We start from the raw sequence: 16,849 nt of genomic DNA, 5'->3' as shown, positions 1-16,849 counted from the left end.
CTCTGAACAAACAGCACTTCTCTTAAAAAAACTGAAACTGGAAAATATAACCCAAATACAAGCAATCTCTAATGTGAAGGGCTGAAATTATATACTGTACTCTTAAATCACAATCCCCCTTCCTCCAACATATTTTATCAGAAGGAGTCACACCCCCAGTAGTACATAGCACCAGCTCAAGGAATGGTTAGTGAATTAACTTGGATTTTATGGCATCACTGGCTTCAGATACAATTAGATAAGCTTTTTAAAAGTACTAATAAAGTTATTATATGTCCAGCTTAGGATCAAGAGAATTATTATGGAGCAGCACAACGAAGAAGGGGAATCCAGAACACTTGAATTTAGAAATGGTCAAGGCTTTAAAAGTAGATTAAGATTTATAGAGTTGCTACCTGTATTGGCCATAGTAAATGTTAACTTTGAGTCACAGAGAACAAACCTTTGAGTCTAATAAAGCTTTCTGCAACTGAGGAACTTCTAGACATATTGGAGGTGAACAAAAGTGATGAGTGTAAAATGTGACTAAAACACTGATACCCAGGTATGCTTTTCCTAGACACTGTAAATTAAGAAAATGCCAATCAACTTCTGGCTTCCACTTGAACATAAGTAAAAAATGTCATGTGCATTGTGCACCTCTCCAAGTGCTACCGTGCTAGGGAAGGACTTCGTCCATAGGGAACGTCAGAGGGAGTTAATTCATTGTTGCTGAGCAAATATCCTGATTTAACTGATGCCACGATGTCCAGGAGAACATTATTCATGATCACAGAGTGATACCTAGCATTACCCATCCCACCTGCTACCGAAGCAGCTGTTCTCTAGACCACCTTTTATTATTCAGGCAATAAAATGCTTATACTACCTTTCTTGTCAATCTTTGCTTGATTTCTCTTCTTTCTTCCTGCTCTGTCTGATCATTCCTTTCTGTGAAAGATTAAAATAGGAAAAAAATAACAAAGAGAAACAGGTTGAAACGTTCTTCTCTAAGTGTTCCCAAGATATCCATATTTCTGGGAGCTGAAGTTAAGATATTAAGGAGACCTTTTTCCACATCACTCTTGGTGTTTTCTTCCCACTTTGTCAGTCACTGCTCAGGAGATCATGGTCTCATTACACAGAAATACTTGTACTAAGCAAAGCTTTGCTGTCATCCCAACCTGGTCTCCTCAGCCCTTCTGTGCATTAGAAACAACCACAGATATGGCTGCTGTTTGTTTAAGGAAGTAGACACCTCTGTGTCTGTCTTTCTCACTGATTTTCTTTCTCCCCAAATATCTTTATATTTACATCTAGCACTTAGATGCCACATAAAAAAAGCTGTAGTAGACTAAATAAATGTATATGTACATTTCAATATAAATAGCACTGCCACTAATTTTTTTCCTTAATAAGCATACAGACTTTTTAACCAACATAAAACATGGAACACCTTCTTCAGCTCCTGGGCAGCATATGCTTGCCTGGAATTTATATGTTCAGACTATATTTCAAATCTTAACGCATCTATGAACCTCGCTGACTCTCCATTGCTGAAGCGTGAACACTGTTATATGACAGTGCCTTTTAAAGGAGCCCAAGTCCCTCAGCAAAATTAGCTTTGCTTGGTAAGTTGTGACTATTAACATTCAAGCTGTGCTCGCACCTACCCTTGGAAGCTAAAAATAGACGAAAGTGCTGAGATATAGTATAAAACGTAAGCTTCCCCCTGGGATACAAGATAATGGCTGTCCTATTTCTGGTGTTCTCTGTTGCTAAATAAAGCCTTATGTCCCTGACCTGAACATAGCTCCATTCCTAGGAAAGAGATTTCAACAATCAGCACTCCTAGAAACACTGGTAGGTTTTGGTAAGGGAAATCCTGCCACTTGCAATTAACACAATTTCACATTATCTGCCTTTATGTAAAAGATGCATTTCAAATATTTATACATTTGTGGGATTGGTTATATGAGAGTTTAATATATTGTGCTTTCCAGTAATTTTAAGTGAGTCATCTTTGATTAGGGTGTTTTAGAAAAGGTAATGAAATCCTCTTTCTGCTTAATTCTTTATACAAGTGAGAAACCAGAAGAAACCATACTTTTAAGGTATCATCAGAAAGCTGATACAATTAGAGAGACATTGTGAAAGTGTCCAGACAAGGCAAGCCATGAGGGATTTACGTGACGTAAAATTTTTCAGATTTCTTTAAAATAGGCCATGGGCAGCTCCCAAGTGCAGCTTCCATGTGAAAAGATTGAAACAAAGTCAGATCTTTTTTTTTTTTTTTAATCCTGAAAAATGCCATAATTACTACAAAGGTCACCAGCAGGGTCTTTGGAGAACTGATCTTTGAAAGTTCCTGTCAGAGTGCTGCTTTGTGCCAGGCGCTCTGTTGGAGACCTCCTCCAAGAAGTCCTCCCTGTTAGCCTAAGCCCACAGACCTCCCCTTCTGAGCTCCCCTTAGTGATACGTTTATGGATTTCTTATTTCCAGACCCAGAACACCCTCTGCATTATACAAAGCAAGGGACCCATAATCAGGACTGCTATACTCATATTTTCTGGAAATAGCTCCAGCAGCTTGGACAGTTATACCTGAGACTTCCATGAATATCCAGAAATGTATTACTGCTTCTGATGCAGTAGTTAAGAAGATGGGCAATGGAGTTAGGCAGACCTGGGGTTGAACTCTAGTGCTATCCTTTTCCCAATATTCATTTATTAAAAAGTGCAAACCTCACAAATATGTTGCAATGATTAAATGAGGGAATATATACCAAGTACTGAATATAGTCCCTGGCACAGATTGGGCCTAATAAAGAATTACCATCACCATATAAAGGGGCCCCTGCTCTTCTGCTTTTCTATCCATGTTATAGTGTTATATGGGCAGAGTTTTGAGTGCTCCTCAGATATGACTGCAGTTAGTCATGAGTTCCCCCTTGAAGCAAATACAAAAGTGATATTCTAAGAATTGGTTACAAGAAGAAAATACAATACAGTATGAGTGCTTGAAGTCCTGTGTATCTAGAGCCTATGAGTATGATGTTTCATACTAGGCTATATATAGTTACCCTATTCTCATCTCCACAGAACAAAAGTAAAACCAAACACCCACCACAAACCTAGCAGTAAAATTCTCAGGTCCTTCCACTCAGGACACTAGAGAGGGCTTCCGAGCTAAGGCTAAACCTACATTCACTGATGAAGGCACAGTGTTTATGGCGGGATTGCCATGGCCACCGCAGAGGAAACCCATTTTCCCTTTCGTGCACTGAAGGTAAGGGCAGTCAGTTTCAGTTATGCATTTGCTAGCTCCCTATTCACCAAAGATAGTTCTATTTCTAAGGCTCTGATATTTATTTCCAAAGAATAACACAATTAGAAGTACTTGCTGATGGGAAGACCTGGTTGCCCACGATAGGAAGGAAGAGGCTGCTACTGAAAGAAGACATGGTTCCTGGGTTAAAGGTCTGGGCTGTAGTACTCTCTTCCTGTTGCTGACAGCAGGCTACTTGGAATGTGGTGCTTCCTGTGTCTTGAACTTGCCTGGTTCAAGTCTGGACTGCTACTTTTAGTAGCATCTGCAACTTACAAGCTTTATAAATAAGTGACTTAATTTTTTAAAATTCAAATATTTGGCAACTGAAACAGCTTGACTTTTCTGTGTGCCTACTTAAGCATGTTATCAATGAAGAGCTTTTCTTTAAATCCTCAGAGATGGTATAGTTAACATAGAACAGTAGTCACTATATCTTAAGTTTAAAAAGTAAAATGAAGAAGTCTTTATCTGAGGGTTATTTTCAACAATCTATAAAGGAGGGGATTGTTTTAGGCAGTTAATGAAGGCATTGAGGCAAAGAAAGGAGGGAGGAATCAATTCAAGTTCAGTACCCAGACCAACAAGGGGCTCTGCGGTATTTTCTGACAGAAAGTCAGCTTGGTACCATTATAACTTCATAAAAAGATGTTCACAAATAAGAAAACAAACTCAGAGAAAGTCTGCGGTATTCATCACATAAAGAGAAAAAAAGTCTTTTAAAAATCCAAGCCATTAGAAGACACTTTCTGTGGAAAATGTTTTAAAAGCTGAAAATGACTAGATAAAGAACTATTGGAGAAACACTTTTTCAAGAGGTTTGGCCACCCCTAAATCACTGACTTTATGGAATATTTAATGGAATATAGTGCCCTAGAGCATGGAGGTTACTCATGAACACCTATGCTCAGCATATGCTATAATTGTCCACCTAACGGGAAATGCAAGGGGTTGCAAGGCTGGGAGCAACAGAGGGTCCTGGAACCTCAAAGTCCTGAGCCACAGGAAAGCTTCTCATGGCTTCACTGTTTCCCTGAGCTGACTGCTTTATTCCACCCAAGTGTAACAGGCAAGGGGCGTGTCCTTCTCTAGTGTGTTCATGCGGTTCATGCTTTGTGATTTCTATAGCGATGAAGAACCCCGACCCAAACTGCCAGGAAGACCTGCTTGAAACCTAACGCACTTAGACATATGGGACTAACCCTGAAAATAAAAACATCTTTATGCTAAGAGGAAAGGAGTTTTTTTAAATTAAAAAAAAATGTTTCTAGGTATATCAGCTTTCCTTTGGGGCTTGCTTTCAGAATTCAGCAGCAGCTCAGGTTTACTGGGAGCATGGAGCATTCCGCTTGCAGAGAAGGGCTGGGTTATGGGAACTCAGTATTTGTGCAACAGCCTCACCACACGTGAAGGAAAACCTCTAGAGGAATCACCAGCTACTCACGTTTCAAGATATTTCTTCTCTCCAGCTCTTCCACGGCAGGTCTTTGGCTCAGCCGTCTGCGGAAAAACACTAAAATTACATTTTGCACCATAGTGGCTGCCTGCAAATTCCACCTGGGGTCTGCAAGGATGAGAGGTGGCTGGCACACCCCTATAGATCGCCTCCCAAAATTGGGAGGAGAGAAAGTGAACCTTTGGTTGTTGCCTCTTGCTGGCAAAATCAAGTCAGACTTCCAGGTGACAGTCAAAGCTCTCCCGTCACAGAGCTAATACTAGACTAGTCCTTGCTCCAGCTCCGCATGTGCAGGTCTTCATTTTTCCGATCTGTCGCCCAAACCTTGCCTGGTCTGGACTGTTCACCGGAGCAGTGTGTTTAAGCAGTGAGGAGATCTGTTCAGGAAATTCTTTTTCCTGCCCATCGGCTTAGGGAGGGGTGGGTAGCACCACCTGTTTTCAGGCTTCTGGATCCAGAGATGCTGGGAGATTCATGCTTCCCAGCACTGCCTCCGTTGTCAGCACGGGAGACAGCAGCCTTGGGAGCACTGATCTCTCCTTCCGGCTTTCTGCCTGCTGAACTGCTGAGTAGAGCCGCCTGTGCCCAGCCCAGCACAGGGGGAGTGTCTAAAGACGTCTAAGGGGCCTCCCGCCTCTTGTCAGCAAGCATGCAGCTCAGCTCGAGCGCTGAATAAAAACTGGGAATCTCTTCCAGCCAGCGCAGCTAACAGAGCTGAGCCCACCCACACGCATTCCCCTCCCACCATCAGCCCAGACGGAGTGTGCGATGTGAAGACAAATTATTATTTCTTTTTCAAGTGGTCTCTCATTGAGGAAGTTGAAGGATGCAGCCAACAACAGTCACCACCAAAAAACATAAAGGGCTTGTCAGGAGAAGGAGGCATCATTATCCAAAATTAATGCCAAGCTCTGATTATTTTTATGACTACAATAATATTGTCCTTGGGCCAGAGCCAGAAACCTTCCCACTTCCAGATCCTCTAACCACAGCAGGGAGACAACAGGGCCCAGTATTTGAATGCCCAGAATTTAGGGCCATAATATTTTGCCCCAGTGAGGATGTTGCCTCCATTTAAAAATTATTTATCTCCTATTTATAATCCTTGTCCCAGCAGAAAGCCTAGGGCATTGCGGGGCTCAGCCACTCCTCCCTCCCCACTAGAACACAACCCTTTGTGGTTCTGCTCCCCTGGGGGCTTTGTCTTCTGGCTCTGTGGGTGGTTGCTTCCACATCATATCTCGATGTTCAGTGAGACTTGAACCTCCCCCCTGACAATTCCTGGCTGGAATCCTCCCCAGTCCCAAACAATGTATGCAAAGCCTAGCTCACTAAGTGTTGTTCCTGCAGTCTAGTCAAAGCACCCCAAAGGCCACTCATTCAAGCACTCAGGAGATGACTATGACATATTTGCTATGTGCCAGGCATTGTTCCAAGCCCCCAGAACAGAGTGCTGAGTATAGGAAGTCTTCCCTGCCCTTGGGAAGCTCATAGTCTAGAGCAAGCTTGTCTAACCCGTGGCCTGCAGGCTGCATGCAGCTCAGGACAGCTTTGAAGGAAGCCCAACACAAATTCATAAACTTTCTGAAAACACAAATTATGAGGGTTTTTTTGCAATTATTTTTAGCTAATCACCTATTGTTAGTGTATTTTATGTATGTGGCTCAAGACAATTCTTCTTCCAGTGTGGCCCAGGGAAGCTGAAAGATTGGACACCCCTGGTCTAGAGGTAAAGGCAGACAAATGAACAAAATCATCTGAGAGAGTGGTCAATGCCGTGGAGGAAATGGCGGATATGGTGGGTGAGTGGTTGGGCAGGGGCAGATACATTCAGAATCTGGCAGAGATACATGTCGCTGAGACCCAAATGAAGAGAAGAAACCAGTGTGGGAAGACCATAGCGTCTCTTAACTGTTCACACACTGGGCTTCAACACTGAGGAAGTCAGGGTGGGGGGGGGGGGGGGCGGTAATCAAGGCAGGCTTCATGGAAGAGGAAACTTCTGAGAGAGCTACACAGAATCCACTTGGTACAGCAGTGTCTGCAAGGGTCTTGGAGAAGGAATTAGGTAAAGGAAGAGAAATCATCAGGAAATTGGAGTTGTCTGGGGTCTCCCCTTAGAGCTGGGCACCCAGCGTTAGCTCGCTTCTGAATGTATCTGAGTCTCTGTAAACAGGGAATGGTAAGAGAACCCAACAGCCTCTGTGTGTGAATAATGGTGGGGCAGACCACCATAGGAAAAGCAGGAACAAGCCAGATTCCTGGCCCCCATGCTGCCCACAGAAGGGCTTGGAAACAGGAAGGAGATGGGGTGGAGGGGGAAGGCACATAGGCACTTTTAGAGCAATAGAAATGAAAAATCCCTGAAGCCCAGCAAGAGTGAGCGCACCATGAGTCTTTTACCCATGAAAAGGTACTTCCTTTGCACAGCTCCTCTGGCTAAGAGGGAGAGGCTGTGTGTAGGAATGGGATCTTGGGAAGTAAAACGTGGAGTCCTAATAAGTAAGCAACAATGAAGAAGGGGTCCTAGGTGGGGGCGAAGAATTGTTCTGAGAGCCAGCTAATCACAGACAACCCACTGGCATGACATCCTATTTCCAAACACCTTGTTCCACTCGAAGCCCCAGCAGTACGATCTTATCTGCACATAAGCCCCTCTGGCACAACCCTATAAAACTTTCCTCCAGCCCCTGCCTCTGTGCAGCAGCCCCTTCTCTACTGTGCTGCCCATTGCACCCTTGCAACGGATCTTCATACTTTCTCTAATAAATTTACCTTTCTTTACCTATAACTGCCTTGGTAAACTCTCTCACTGTCCGCAATGCTGGCCCCAGCCATTTGTATTTTATGTGTGGCTCAAGACAATTCTTGAGCCAGCTGCCCAGCCAGGAACACCCATAGGGACACCTGAGCAGTGAGGCTGTGCATTTCCTTAAATCTGAGAAGTACCCCAAATGTCCCTGGAGGCTGGTGTCCACTGGCATGGCCCCCGAACAAGGCTTCCCCCCGCCCTTTGTTGGAACCTTGTCTTTCTCATCTAAAATGAGAATTAGTACCAGACCCTCTTAATGAGCATTAAATGAGATAATGCACAAAAATGTTTGTGACAATGCATGCTTGGGATATAGTAATTTCTCAAGAAAACCCAACCTGTGACTTGCCAGCTGATCGCGGACCATGTTCCCAGAAAAGCATTTCATCCAACTGATACACCTCAGGAAAGCATGGACATCAAGCCAGCAAAAACTGTGCAATTGGTCCCAAGGCACAGAGGCAGTCTGGTAGTGGTCCAATCGCTCGCTGCAGGGCTTCACCTAGCTGCCAAGCTTCTCACTGAATGTCAACAGGGTACCCCTGAATGGTCTAGAATATGCAGTCCTCTGGGTAGACACAGCCCCGCAGGCACAGGGTTGTAAACAGAGCAAAAGGGTGCTCAGGCCAGGACCCCACTGGCTTGTCACCAACCCGCCTCTCTACCTACAGAGTGCCAGGACCCCACACCTGGAAGGGTGGATGCAGAACCCTAGACAATGCTGTGGGCCCCAAGACCCTCCCTGTGGTTCTCACCAGCGGAGGGGATTGAGGTGAGCAAGAAGACCCCTGACTGCCAGGTGAGGGTGCTAAGCAGGGTCTTAGGGTGGTTCTGCCAACCCAACAAGGCCAGGCCACTGTTCAGACTAGGCTCTAATCTGCACATGAATGGCTTCCCAGAAGGTGACACTTTAGTTGGGATCCAGAGGATGATTGGGGATCGCTAGGTGAGGAGAGGACATGTGCAAAGGTCCTGAGGTGGGGTTGTTTAGATCGCATGGAGGTGTGTGTGCACCAAGGCTGAGCAGGGGCAGGACCCACACAGCCTGGCATCCCTGGAGAGGGTGTCTGGATTCACTCCTGGAACCCCAGAGCGGCACTGAAGGATTTAAAGCAGGCCTGGGTGAGATGGGGTATGGGCGTGCCAGGACTAGATTTGCATTTGCAAACACTCTCCGGACTCTTCCAGATTTCTGTCCAACAGAGATGGAGATGAACCCACTACCAAGAGATACGGACCTGCCCAGACCCCCACCAGATACCAAGGACAAAGTGTGCTGCAGGCCTGTGAGGGCCCCCTGAAGTGTTCAAGACTTGGGGAAGAAGTTGGCCATGGAGCAAAAACACCCCACACTCCAAATTAATACTTGTTACCCTAAGTATACATAAAAGATACCCTTTTGTCCACCTGCTACCTGAAGCTATGCTAACTCTTCATGCAGAGTTGGGGCTTCCAAAAGGAAAAATGGTGATGAGCCTGATGCCAAGGACAGACAATTACTTTGCCAACATTACAGGCGAGACCCTTGAGGCTCAGAGAGAGGAATGTGATCAGCAGCTACTACAGCTGGAATCAGAACCCACAGCCAGTTCCAGATGCTGGGAGGGCTGAGGCAGGGAGGAACACCAGCAACACCAGCTGGCAGGAACTAGCCAGCAGGGACACAGCTGGGATGAGGCCCAGGAAGCATTCTCCCAGCACAGAGAGTCAGGTCCAGGCAGAGGCATGCATCACAGGCCACCACCCCTGCCCCACAGTGTGCTGACCCCCGCCCTGACACACAGTCGCCACTCAGGCCAGGGTGGCCCAGGAAATTTTCTAGGCAGAACCATGGCCAGGAAAAGGGCAGTCAGGTTGAACGAGTCATGAAGCTCTGTGAGAGCAGACCCCCAGAGCCGGCGCAGGCAAGGGGAGCAGCCTGTGTCAAGGAGCAAAGGAATGGGCGCCGGTTCCTCTCCCTCACTACATAGCCTGCTTGGACCTGGCTGGGGCAGGGATGCCGCCAGGGCTTCCTGGGCTTTGAGCTTCAGTATCAAGTTGCTCTCCGAGGAGCCACTAGAGACGTGGCCGGAGCATAGCTGGGCTTTGGAAGCTGCAGAAGGCCTTGCAGAGGGGTGGGGCGGGGTAGGTGGGGGTGTAGAACCCCTGTGGGATTCCCCAAACCTCCCCACCCTCTGCAGTTGCTTGAGACTCCTGATTCAGAAATGGGGCTGCTGGTGACGTCCTGGTGCCTCCTGGAGCTGGGGAAGCCACAGTCTATTTCTGACTCTCCCCACTGAGAAAGCCTGAGTGTGGCAGTTAATTAAAGCATCGCGTGGGTGTGGGAGCGACACTAAGAAAAGAAACTCCAGGGACAGAGAGCAGCATCTGCCGGTCTCCCCACCTGGTCCCTGCTTGTGCACACACGAGAGGTGGGGATGACAGGGAGGCTGGAAGGACCAGGCTGGGCTGGGGAGCCAGGAAGAGGCTGAGCAGGCCCTGGAATGCAGACAGGAATTAAAGGTATCGAGCACGACACACCCTGGAAAAGGATGTCTATATGTTCAAGTGTGGATGTGAGTCATTTGTGGGGGCCCTGGGGGCCAAGGGGGCACCAGCCAAACAGGTGACCCCACAGGCACTTCCTGGTTCCAAGTGCCTCTCACACGACAGATCTGTAGCAGTCACCTACGACACACCTGGACCTGTGCTTTGAGTAGCACAGAGGAGACAGGGAGCAGGGGACAAACAATGGGGAGGAAGAGGCCTAGAGGTGGAGCTGATGAGACCGCCGACAGCCTAGACAGTCAGGACACCTGGAGAGGCTCCAGGAGTCATGATGCAACTGTGCCACCCACATTTCCAGGTCTGTGGAGGCTGTCAACTGTCTATTCCACAGTCAGCACTGGTGCCCCAGCACTGGCACAGAGCTAGGATTCCAGTTCCAGCTCTGACCCCTGCCAGCTGGGTGATGGGGTCACGCCCTCCCTTACTTGAGCCTCTGATTCCCCAGGTGAACACCTGCCAACAAAACCCACAGGGATGCTGGGAGAGTCGAGAACACTAAATACAGGAGGAGGTTGACACACAAATAGGTGGCATCATTACTACTATAGCACTGATATTATTCACCTGGCGTGCTGAGCCCAGGTCTCTTCCGCCTTCAGCCAGCAGAGCTGCAGGCTCCATCCTGCCCAGCTCCTCCTTGCAGGCCTGGATCCCCAAGAATCACTCCTGCTTCAGACACTCACAGCCTCCTCCATCAGACGGACACTCACAGCCTCCTCCATCAGATGTTCACATCTTCCTCCATCAGATGCTCACACATTCCTCCATCAGACACTCACACCCTCTTCATCACTCATGCTCTCTCCATCAGACGTTCACACCGTCTCCATCAGACACACCCTCCTCCATCAAATACTCACACCTTTCATCATCTACTCACACTGTCCATCACTCACTTGCTTCCGTCACTCATACCCTCTTCTATCAGACACTCACACCCTCTTCCATCAGAGACTCACACCCTCTTCCATCAGACACTCATACCCTCTTCTATCAGACACTCACACCCTCTTCCATCAGACACGCACATGCTCCTCTGTCTGTCATAGCCTCTTTCATCAGACACCCCCTCTTCTCCCATCAGACGCCGTCTCAGTGCCAAGTTTGTACCAGTTTCTGAATCATCCTCTGCACACACTGCTCAGCTGACTGCCTTCCTGCATGATGAGCACAGCAGCAGGGGCTGCAGGTAATTTCAGGAAGTGGAAGGACATGGGGTCAGGAGAAGCATAGTTCCAGCTCCCCAAACTTTGCTTCCCCGATGAAGCCCCACCCAGCCAGGCTGCCCCACTAAATGCACATCCCCCAAATCTTGATCTCACCCCAGCACAGATGTCACAGAAGAGGTTTGAATCAACATCTAAAGTCACCTCAGTGTGGAGCAGAAATTGAGAAGCAATTGCTTCCATACAAGGCAGAATGCCTTCCTAGAGAGAACAGACAGCTCGACACCCACAGGGGACGCCCGGGCTATTTTGGGAGGCTCCTTTCTGGGAACGCCAATCCTGCCCCACAGCCGCCTTGAGTCACTGAGAAAAGCTGGCGGCCCCCGCCTGGAGATGGGATTCCCCAGCGAGGCAGCGTCTCCACACACCATTCACATGACACATTGATGCATCCTCAGACATCTGATGGTGAATGGGGCAGATGCCTCCTCTCCTTGCCCCCAGGCACTCACCATCTGGGTGCACGGATGACAGGCACGTTGACCCTATGTCTCAGAGCGTCAGAGCAATGTGGGTGTGTCTGGAGAGAAGTTCAGGAAGAGGACTCTCCAGGCCATAAGATGAGGCCTGGATGATGAAAGAAACCGCCCAGGGAAAGACCTGGGATGGGCGTCCAGGCAGAGGGGATGGAGTGTGTCCACACTAGGAAACAGCAAGCAGGGATGTTCTGCCGACTGAGGGCTCAGCTGAGAGGTGCTGGCTGCTGGTCCACACGCCTGGGGCAAGCCCCATCTCAGCAGCCAGCAGTCCTGACTTCTGGGATGCCAGGGAGGATGTGACTCCAGGCACTTTGAGTCCAAAGCCGACCTTTTCACACCCTGTTCCCCACCTCCTCACACCTGCTCCGTGCCCAGCATCCTGGGCTCAGGGGCTGGCTCCAGCCACCACCCAGGCACACACCAGACCCCTGGGAGAACTGGCTCCTCTTACTCCCCACGTCCAACACCCCAGGAAGCTCCAAGTCTGCTGGGTTCTGCTTGCATCCATCCATCCGTCCATCCATCCATCTGCCTCTCTCCATCCCCAAGGCCACTTCCCTGATCCAGGCCACAAGCCTCGGCCCTGGATGATGGAGACTTCCACACTGTCCACCTCCCTGCCCACAGCAGCATAACTCTAACTCCTACTCCCACGATGAGGTCAAGCCCGGGTTCCCACCATCCTCAGGACAACTCCAAGGCCCTCAGCAAAGCCTTTCAGTTTACGGTGACCCCTCCAGCAGCCCCTCCTACTCCCACCCCTCCCAAAACTCCATGCCGGGTGATGGCCCCACGTCGAGCTGCATTTACCAATAGGTGGCTGTTCACACTGTCCCTGTCCGGCAAAGATGTCCTTCTCCTCACACAGGGGTCCGCAGCCCCACTGTACCCCACACCCCCCCACTATAACAATTGTTCTGTCTTGTCCCTTTTCCTCCAAATCCCTCACACGCATAACCAAAAAAACAACGTAACACCCTATCTGCAATATAAAGGAGGAAAAAGGAAATTAAGTTTTAATCAAATAACACATATTCCGATAGGTAAGTAAGTGCCAGGCATGGCTGGATTAGGTAACACAGCACACACTGCCAATGCTGCTGCTACAGAAAAATCACCATCACAGTGCCAGCCACCAATGCAGACAGACCCACAGCTGCCACACTGGTCACTCCATGCCCTGAGAGACACTGGTGGAGGAATGCTTCTTGGTGAAGCTCTGGACAAAGCAAAGTTCCCTCCCCAATCTGTGGGAGAGGTTTCTGGCATTTTGCATTCCAGGGAACGCCACCTGTAATACAGCTCCACCAAAATACCTCGTGTGTGTGTCCACAATGCACTTGGGCTGAGGCTCAGGTCATCATAAACAGGCTTCGGACTCTCATGAGTGTCCCAGGGACATTCAGAAGTCAAGTGGAATGGGGGGCCAGTCTTCATTGCTAAGGGAGTGCCCCATGGCTGCAGAACACCTGCCTCCCGGGACCATCCTGAAAATACAGCAGGAGCTCCAGTTGCTGTGACAATCCACAGAGCTGCCCTGAATTTCCAAAAGGTAACAGAACGGCTGGCCTGCCTCCTGTGTCCTGAGGGCATAGGAGGCAGGGTAACTTCAACTCCACCAGGAAGCCCCGCCAAGCTTGGTGCAGTGGGGGGCTTCTGATGTCGGGAAGGTGTCCCATGCCTCTTGTGCCCACAGTGACAAGCCTTCAGGCCAAAGGCTCCTGCCTACTCTGTCTTCCCAACCCCACCCTGCAGGAGAAATATGTCCCCTGGAGCCTGGGCTCCCTCCCAGGGCAGCACAGAAAAGAACCCCAGGTACGTGGAGTTGGCCTCCCAGACTCTCCAGTGTCTCTTGTCCTCCACCTCCTGGGTGCAGCCAGTCTCCTCTCTGCACCTCCATGGTCTCACCTGGTGAGACTGAAAGGAGAGAGCCGTATGTGAGGGGGCTAGCCAGGCCGCTGTGCCCTGGGCTCCGCAAGCTGCACACTGCACTGTCTCCATCACTGTTGCTATTTCTGTTTTGTCAGCCTGGCTCTGTGGCCCACCCTAAGCCAAAAAGGGACTCTAGACTGCCCTGCCAAGAGTTGGGTTAGTGCCCCGGGATACAGATGAGATGAGTCCTTCACCCTCTGCACCACGAACAGCCCCACTGGTGGTGGGGAGGGGTCTCGCCTCCAATCAGCCGCCTGGAGCCGGGTGTTCCAAGGGCTCAGGTGAGGCACCAAGATCATTTCCCCCTCCCCCATGAAGGCCAGCTGGTCACCAGCACCAGTCTCTCTGGATGGTCCCAGGCTGCCCTGAGAGGCTTCCCCAACCCCACCGTGAACATGCCCCTTCTACCTCTTCTTCCAGGTGCTAAAGACAGCAACATGGACACCAAGGGACACCCAGGTCACCTTCCATCTGGGGACTCTCAGAGGTACTGAGGAATCACCTGGTGCCTGAGAACTACGGGAGGGAAGGAGAGAGGGAAGGAGAGAAGGGAGGGGAGCAGGGAGAGGGAAGGATTCAAATCCTCCGGAGGAAAACCAGGCCCTTGACTTTCAGGACCAAACTTGCATCTACCTGTAGAGAGGCACTTTCTGTTCTCACAGTCAAGGTAACGCAGAGAACATCATTCACAGTGACACCCAGCCCTGCCAATGCTATTTTTGAAAGGAGGAAAGTGGAGTGAGGAAGAAAGGCCAAGAACATGTGTGCAAAGAGGAGGGAGAGAGGCACCCTGCAGGGAAGGACGTGAGAGAGGGAAGCAGAGACAGCAGGCGTAAGAGGCAGGGCCAGGACTGTGTGTGCAGAGCAGGCATGAGAGACAGGGCAGGGACGGAGTGTGTGGGAGAGCGGGTATGAGAGGCAGAGTGAGGACAGTGTGTAGAGAGAGAGCAGGTGTGAGAGGCAGGGCCAGGAGGGTGTGTGCAGAGACAGCAGGTGTGAGAGGCAGGGTGAGGACAGCATGTGCCCTGTAATGCCAGGTGTAAGGCTGGGGCAGGGGAGTGCACTGGAAGGAATGTGCCCCACACCCCACTGGGCCTCACCACCCTGCCTGGCCTCCTTGAGTCCCAGCCAAGGGTGAGCCAAGCCCAGGTTGGGTCAGCTGGGAAGAACCAAGATGCTGGCCCCACATTGGCCCGGACCAGGGACACTCAGCGAAGATCTGTGTTCATCCACCAGGACCCAGAGGCCCGAGCCTGTGGCAGGGAATTCCTGGAGGGAGACAACCTGCTGAAGAGCAGAGCTCCAGCCTCCTCGAAGCCACTGAGCACCCCTCCCCTCCCCCACCCCACTGATCTCCCTCCTCCCCATACCTTGTCCTCCTTTGGTCATGCTGACCTGCTGAGCTGCCCTTGCCCAGCGCGGCTGCTACAACACAGTCCCCTAAACTCAGTGTCTTATAAACAACAAAAATCCATTTCTCCCTGTTCTGGAGTCTGGGAAGTCCAAGGTTGAGGTGCCAGCAGATTCGGCATCTGGGGAGGACCCACTTTCCCAGAGACAGTATCTTCTCACTGTGTCCTCACATGGTGGAGGGAGCAATGCAGCCCTCAGGGGTCCCTTTTTTGAGGGCGCTAATCCCGCTCAAGAGCACTGCACCCTCGTGACCTAATCACCTCCCAAAGGCCCCATGTACAACCACCATCATACTGGGGGTGACACATGAATTTGGGGAGGACACAAACATTCAGAGCACAGCACATGCCAAGCTGATTCCCACCCAGCGCCTCTGCCTGGGCCCTTCCCTCTGCTGAGAAAGTTGTTACCCAGATCTCCCCATGGTTCAGCTTAAACCTCTTCTTCCAGAAAGCCCACCCCGACTCCTCCAGCTGAAGTAACTGGCTCCTTTCTGCACAGGTTGCTCCCCAGTGCATTTGTGTATTTTGTGGCCTTCATGGCCAGAATTGATTATTTATGTTTTGAGTACCTTAATGGTAAGAACTGCATCAGTAGTACCCAATGCTGTGTACTCAGGGCCCTGGAACCAAGCCTTGTCCATGATAAGTGACCAATGAATGAGTGACTGAATGAATGAGTGACTGAATGAATGAATGAGTGTCTGAATGAATGAGTGGATACATCAATGGGACATCAAGGCAACGCCAGGTTTACATTGAGAAACTTGAGCCCAAAGGCTGGTTTTGACAGCAACAAGGCAACCTTGGGCAAGCCACCCTCCAAGCCTGTGAAAGACACACCACAGTCCCACGCTTGCGCAGCTGCCACCAGAGTACAAAAGGCAGTATGTGTGCTAACCCAGGACAAGGCACCAAGCTGGCCAGTTAGGGACTCAGGACCCCTCCAAGGGCAGAGACTTTGTCTACCTGGTCACTGCTGAATCCCCAGCCCCTGCACAGCCTCTCAAGCTGGCACAGCAAAATGAACAGAGAAGCCACTGGCAATACAGGGGCCCCGCTGCAGGGGGCATGGTTCTGGGCTTGTGGGACACAGCTCAGCCTTACTAGTAGAACTGGGCTGCTGTTGTGGGGCAAGTCCAAAGTTCATCGTCATTCACAGACCTCCATGGAAATAACAACCACATGGAGTGTGTGGTTGTGCCAAACAGCACGTCACTGTGCCACCTCCAGATCAGCAGAGGGCAGAAAGTTGGGAAACCCACAATGTTGACAGGAGTGTAGACAGAGCCCCTCCCCCCCTCCCCCCCCCCCCCCCCCCCACTGGTGGGGCTGTCAATCAGGGGCATTCCCTGGTGGTCAGTGCTCAGGTCAAAAATGACAGATGCATATATTCTCTAACCTGCCAGTTCCAGTTCCAAGATTTCTGACATGTGTGAACATCCTTCCACATGGGCCTCTTACAGACACACATATGAGGATGTTCATTATAGCCAAGCACAGGGCAGAGCCTTAATGCCCATTGGGCCTAAAGGACCTGTGTTCAGCCCTGCAGTGGAGTTCAATGCCATTACAGAAAGGAACTGGGTGCTGCTCCATTAGCCCTTATGTGGAAGGCTCTCCCAGCCAGACTCTGGGGAAGATAAAAGGGAATAAACATGAATATAGAAACTGCAAAA

General features: G+C 49.8%; 1 protein-coding gene across 5 annotated transcripts in view; it reads right to left on the bottom strand.

The window, feature by feature from the left end:
• Positions 1-16,849, bottom strand: part of PHACTR3 (phosphatase and actin regulator 3) — a 269,873-nt gene that overhangs the window by 6,505 nt on the left and 246,519 nt on the right. For all 5 annotated transcript variants that reach the window (XM_055372872.2, XM_055372873.2, XM_004062456.5 and 2 more), the window contains exons 9-10: positions 4,751-4,806; positions 869-930 (exon numbers count right to left, since the gene is read on the bottom strand). In XM_055372872.2, the coding sequence (XP_055228847.2) occupies positions 869-930; positions 4,751-4,806 (118 nt within the window). The remainder of the gene's footprint in view (positions 1-868; positions 931-4,750; positions 4,807-16,849) is intronic.

Source organism: Gorilla gorilla, chromosome 21 (genome assembly GCF_029281585.2).
Source record: "Gorilla gorilla gorilla isolate KB3781 chromosome 21, NHGRI_mGorGor1-v2.1_pri, whole genome shotgun sequence".
Lineage (NCBI taxonomy): Eukaryota > Metazoa > Chordata > Mammalia > Primates > Hominidae > Gorilla > Gorilla gorilla.
Note: the sequence above shows the minus strand (reverse complement) of the source record. Positions and strands in the feature narration are given on the sequence as shown.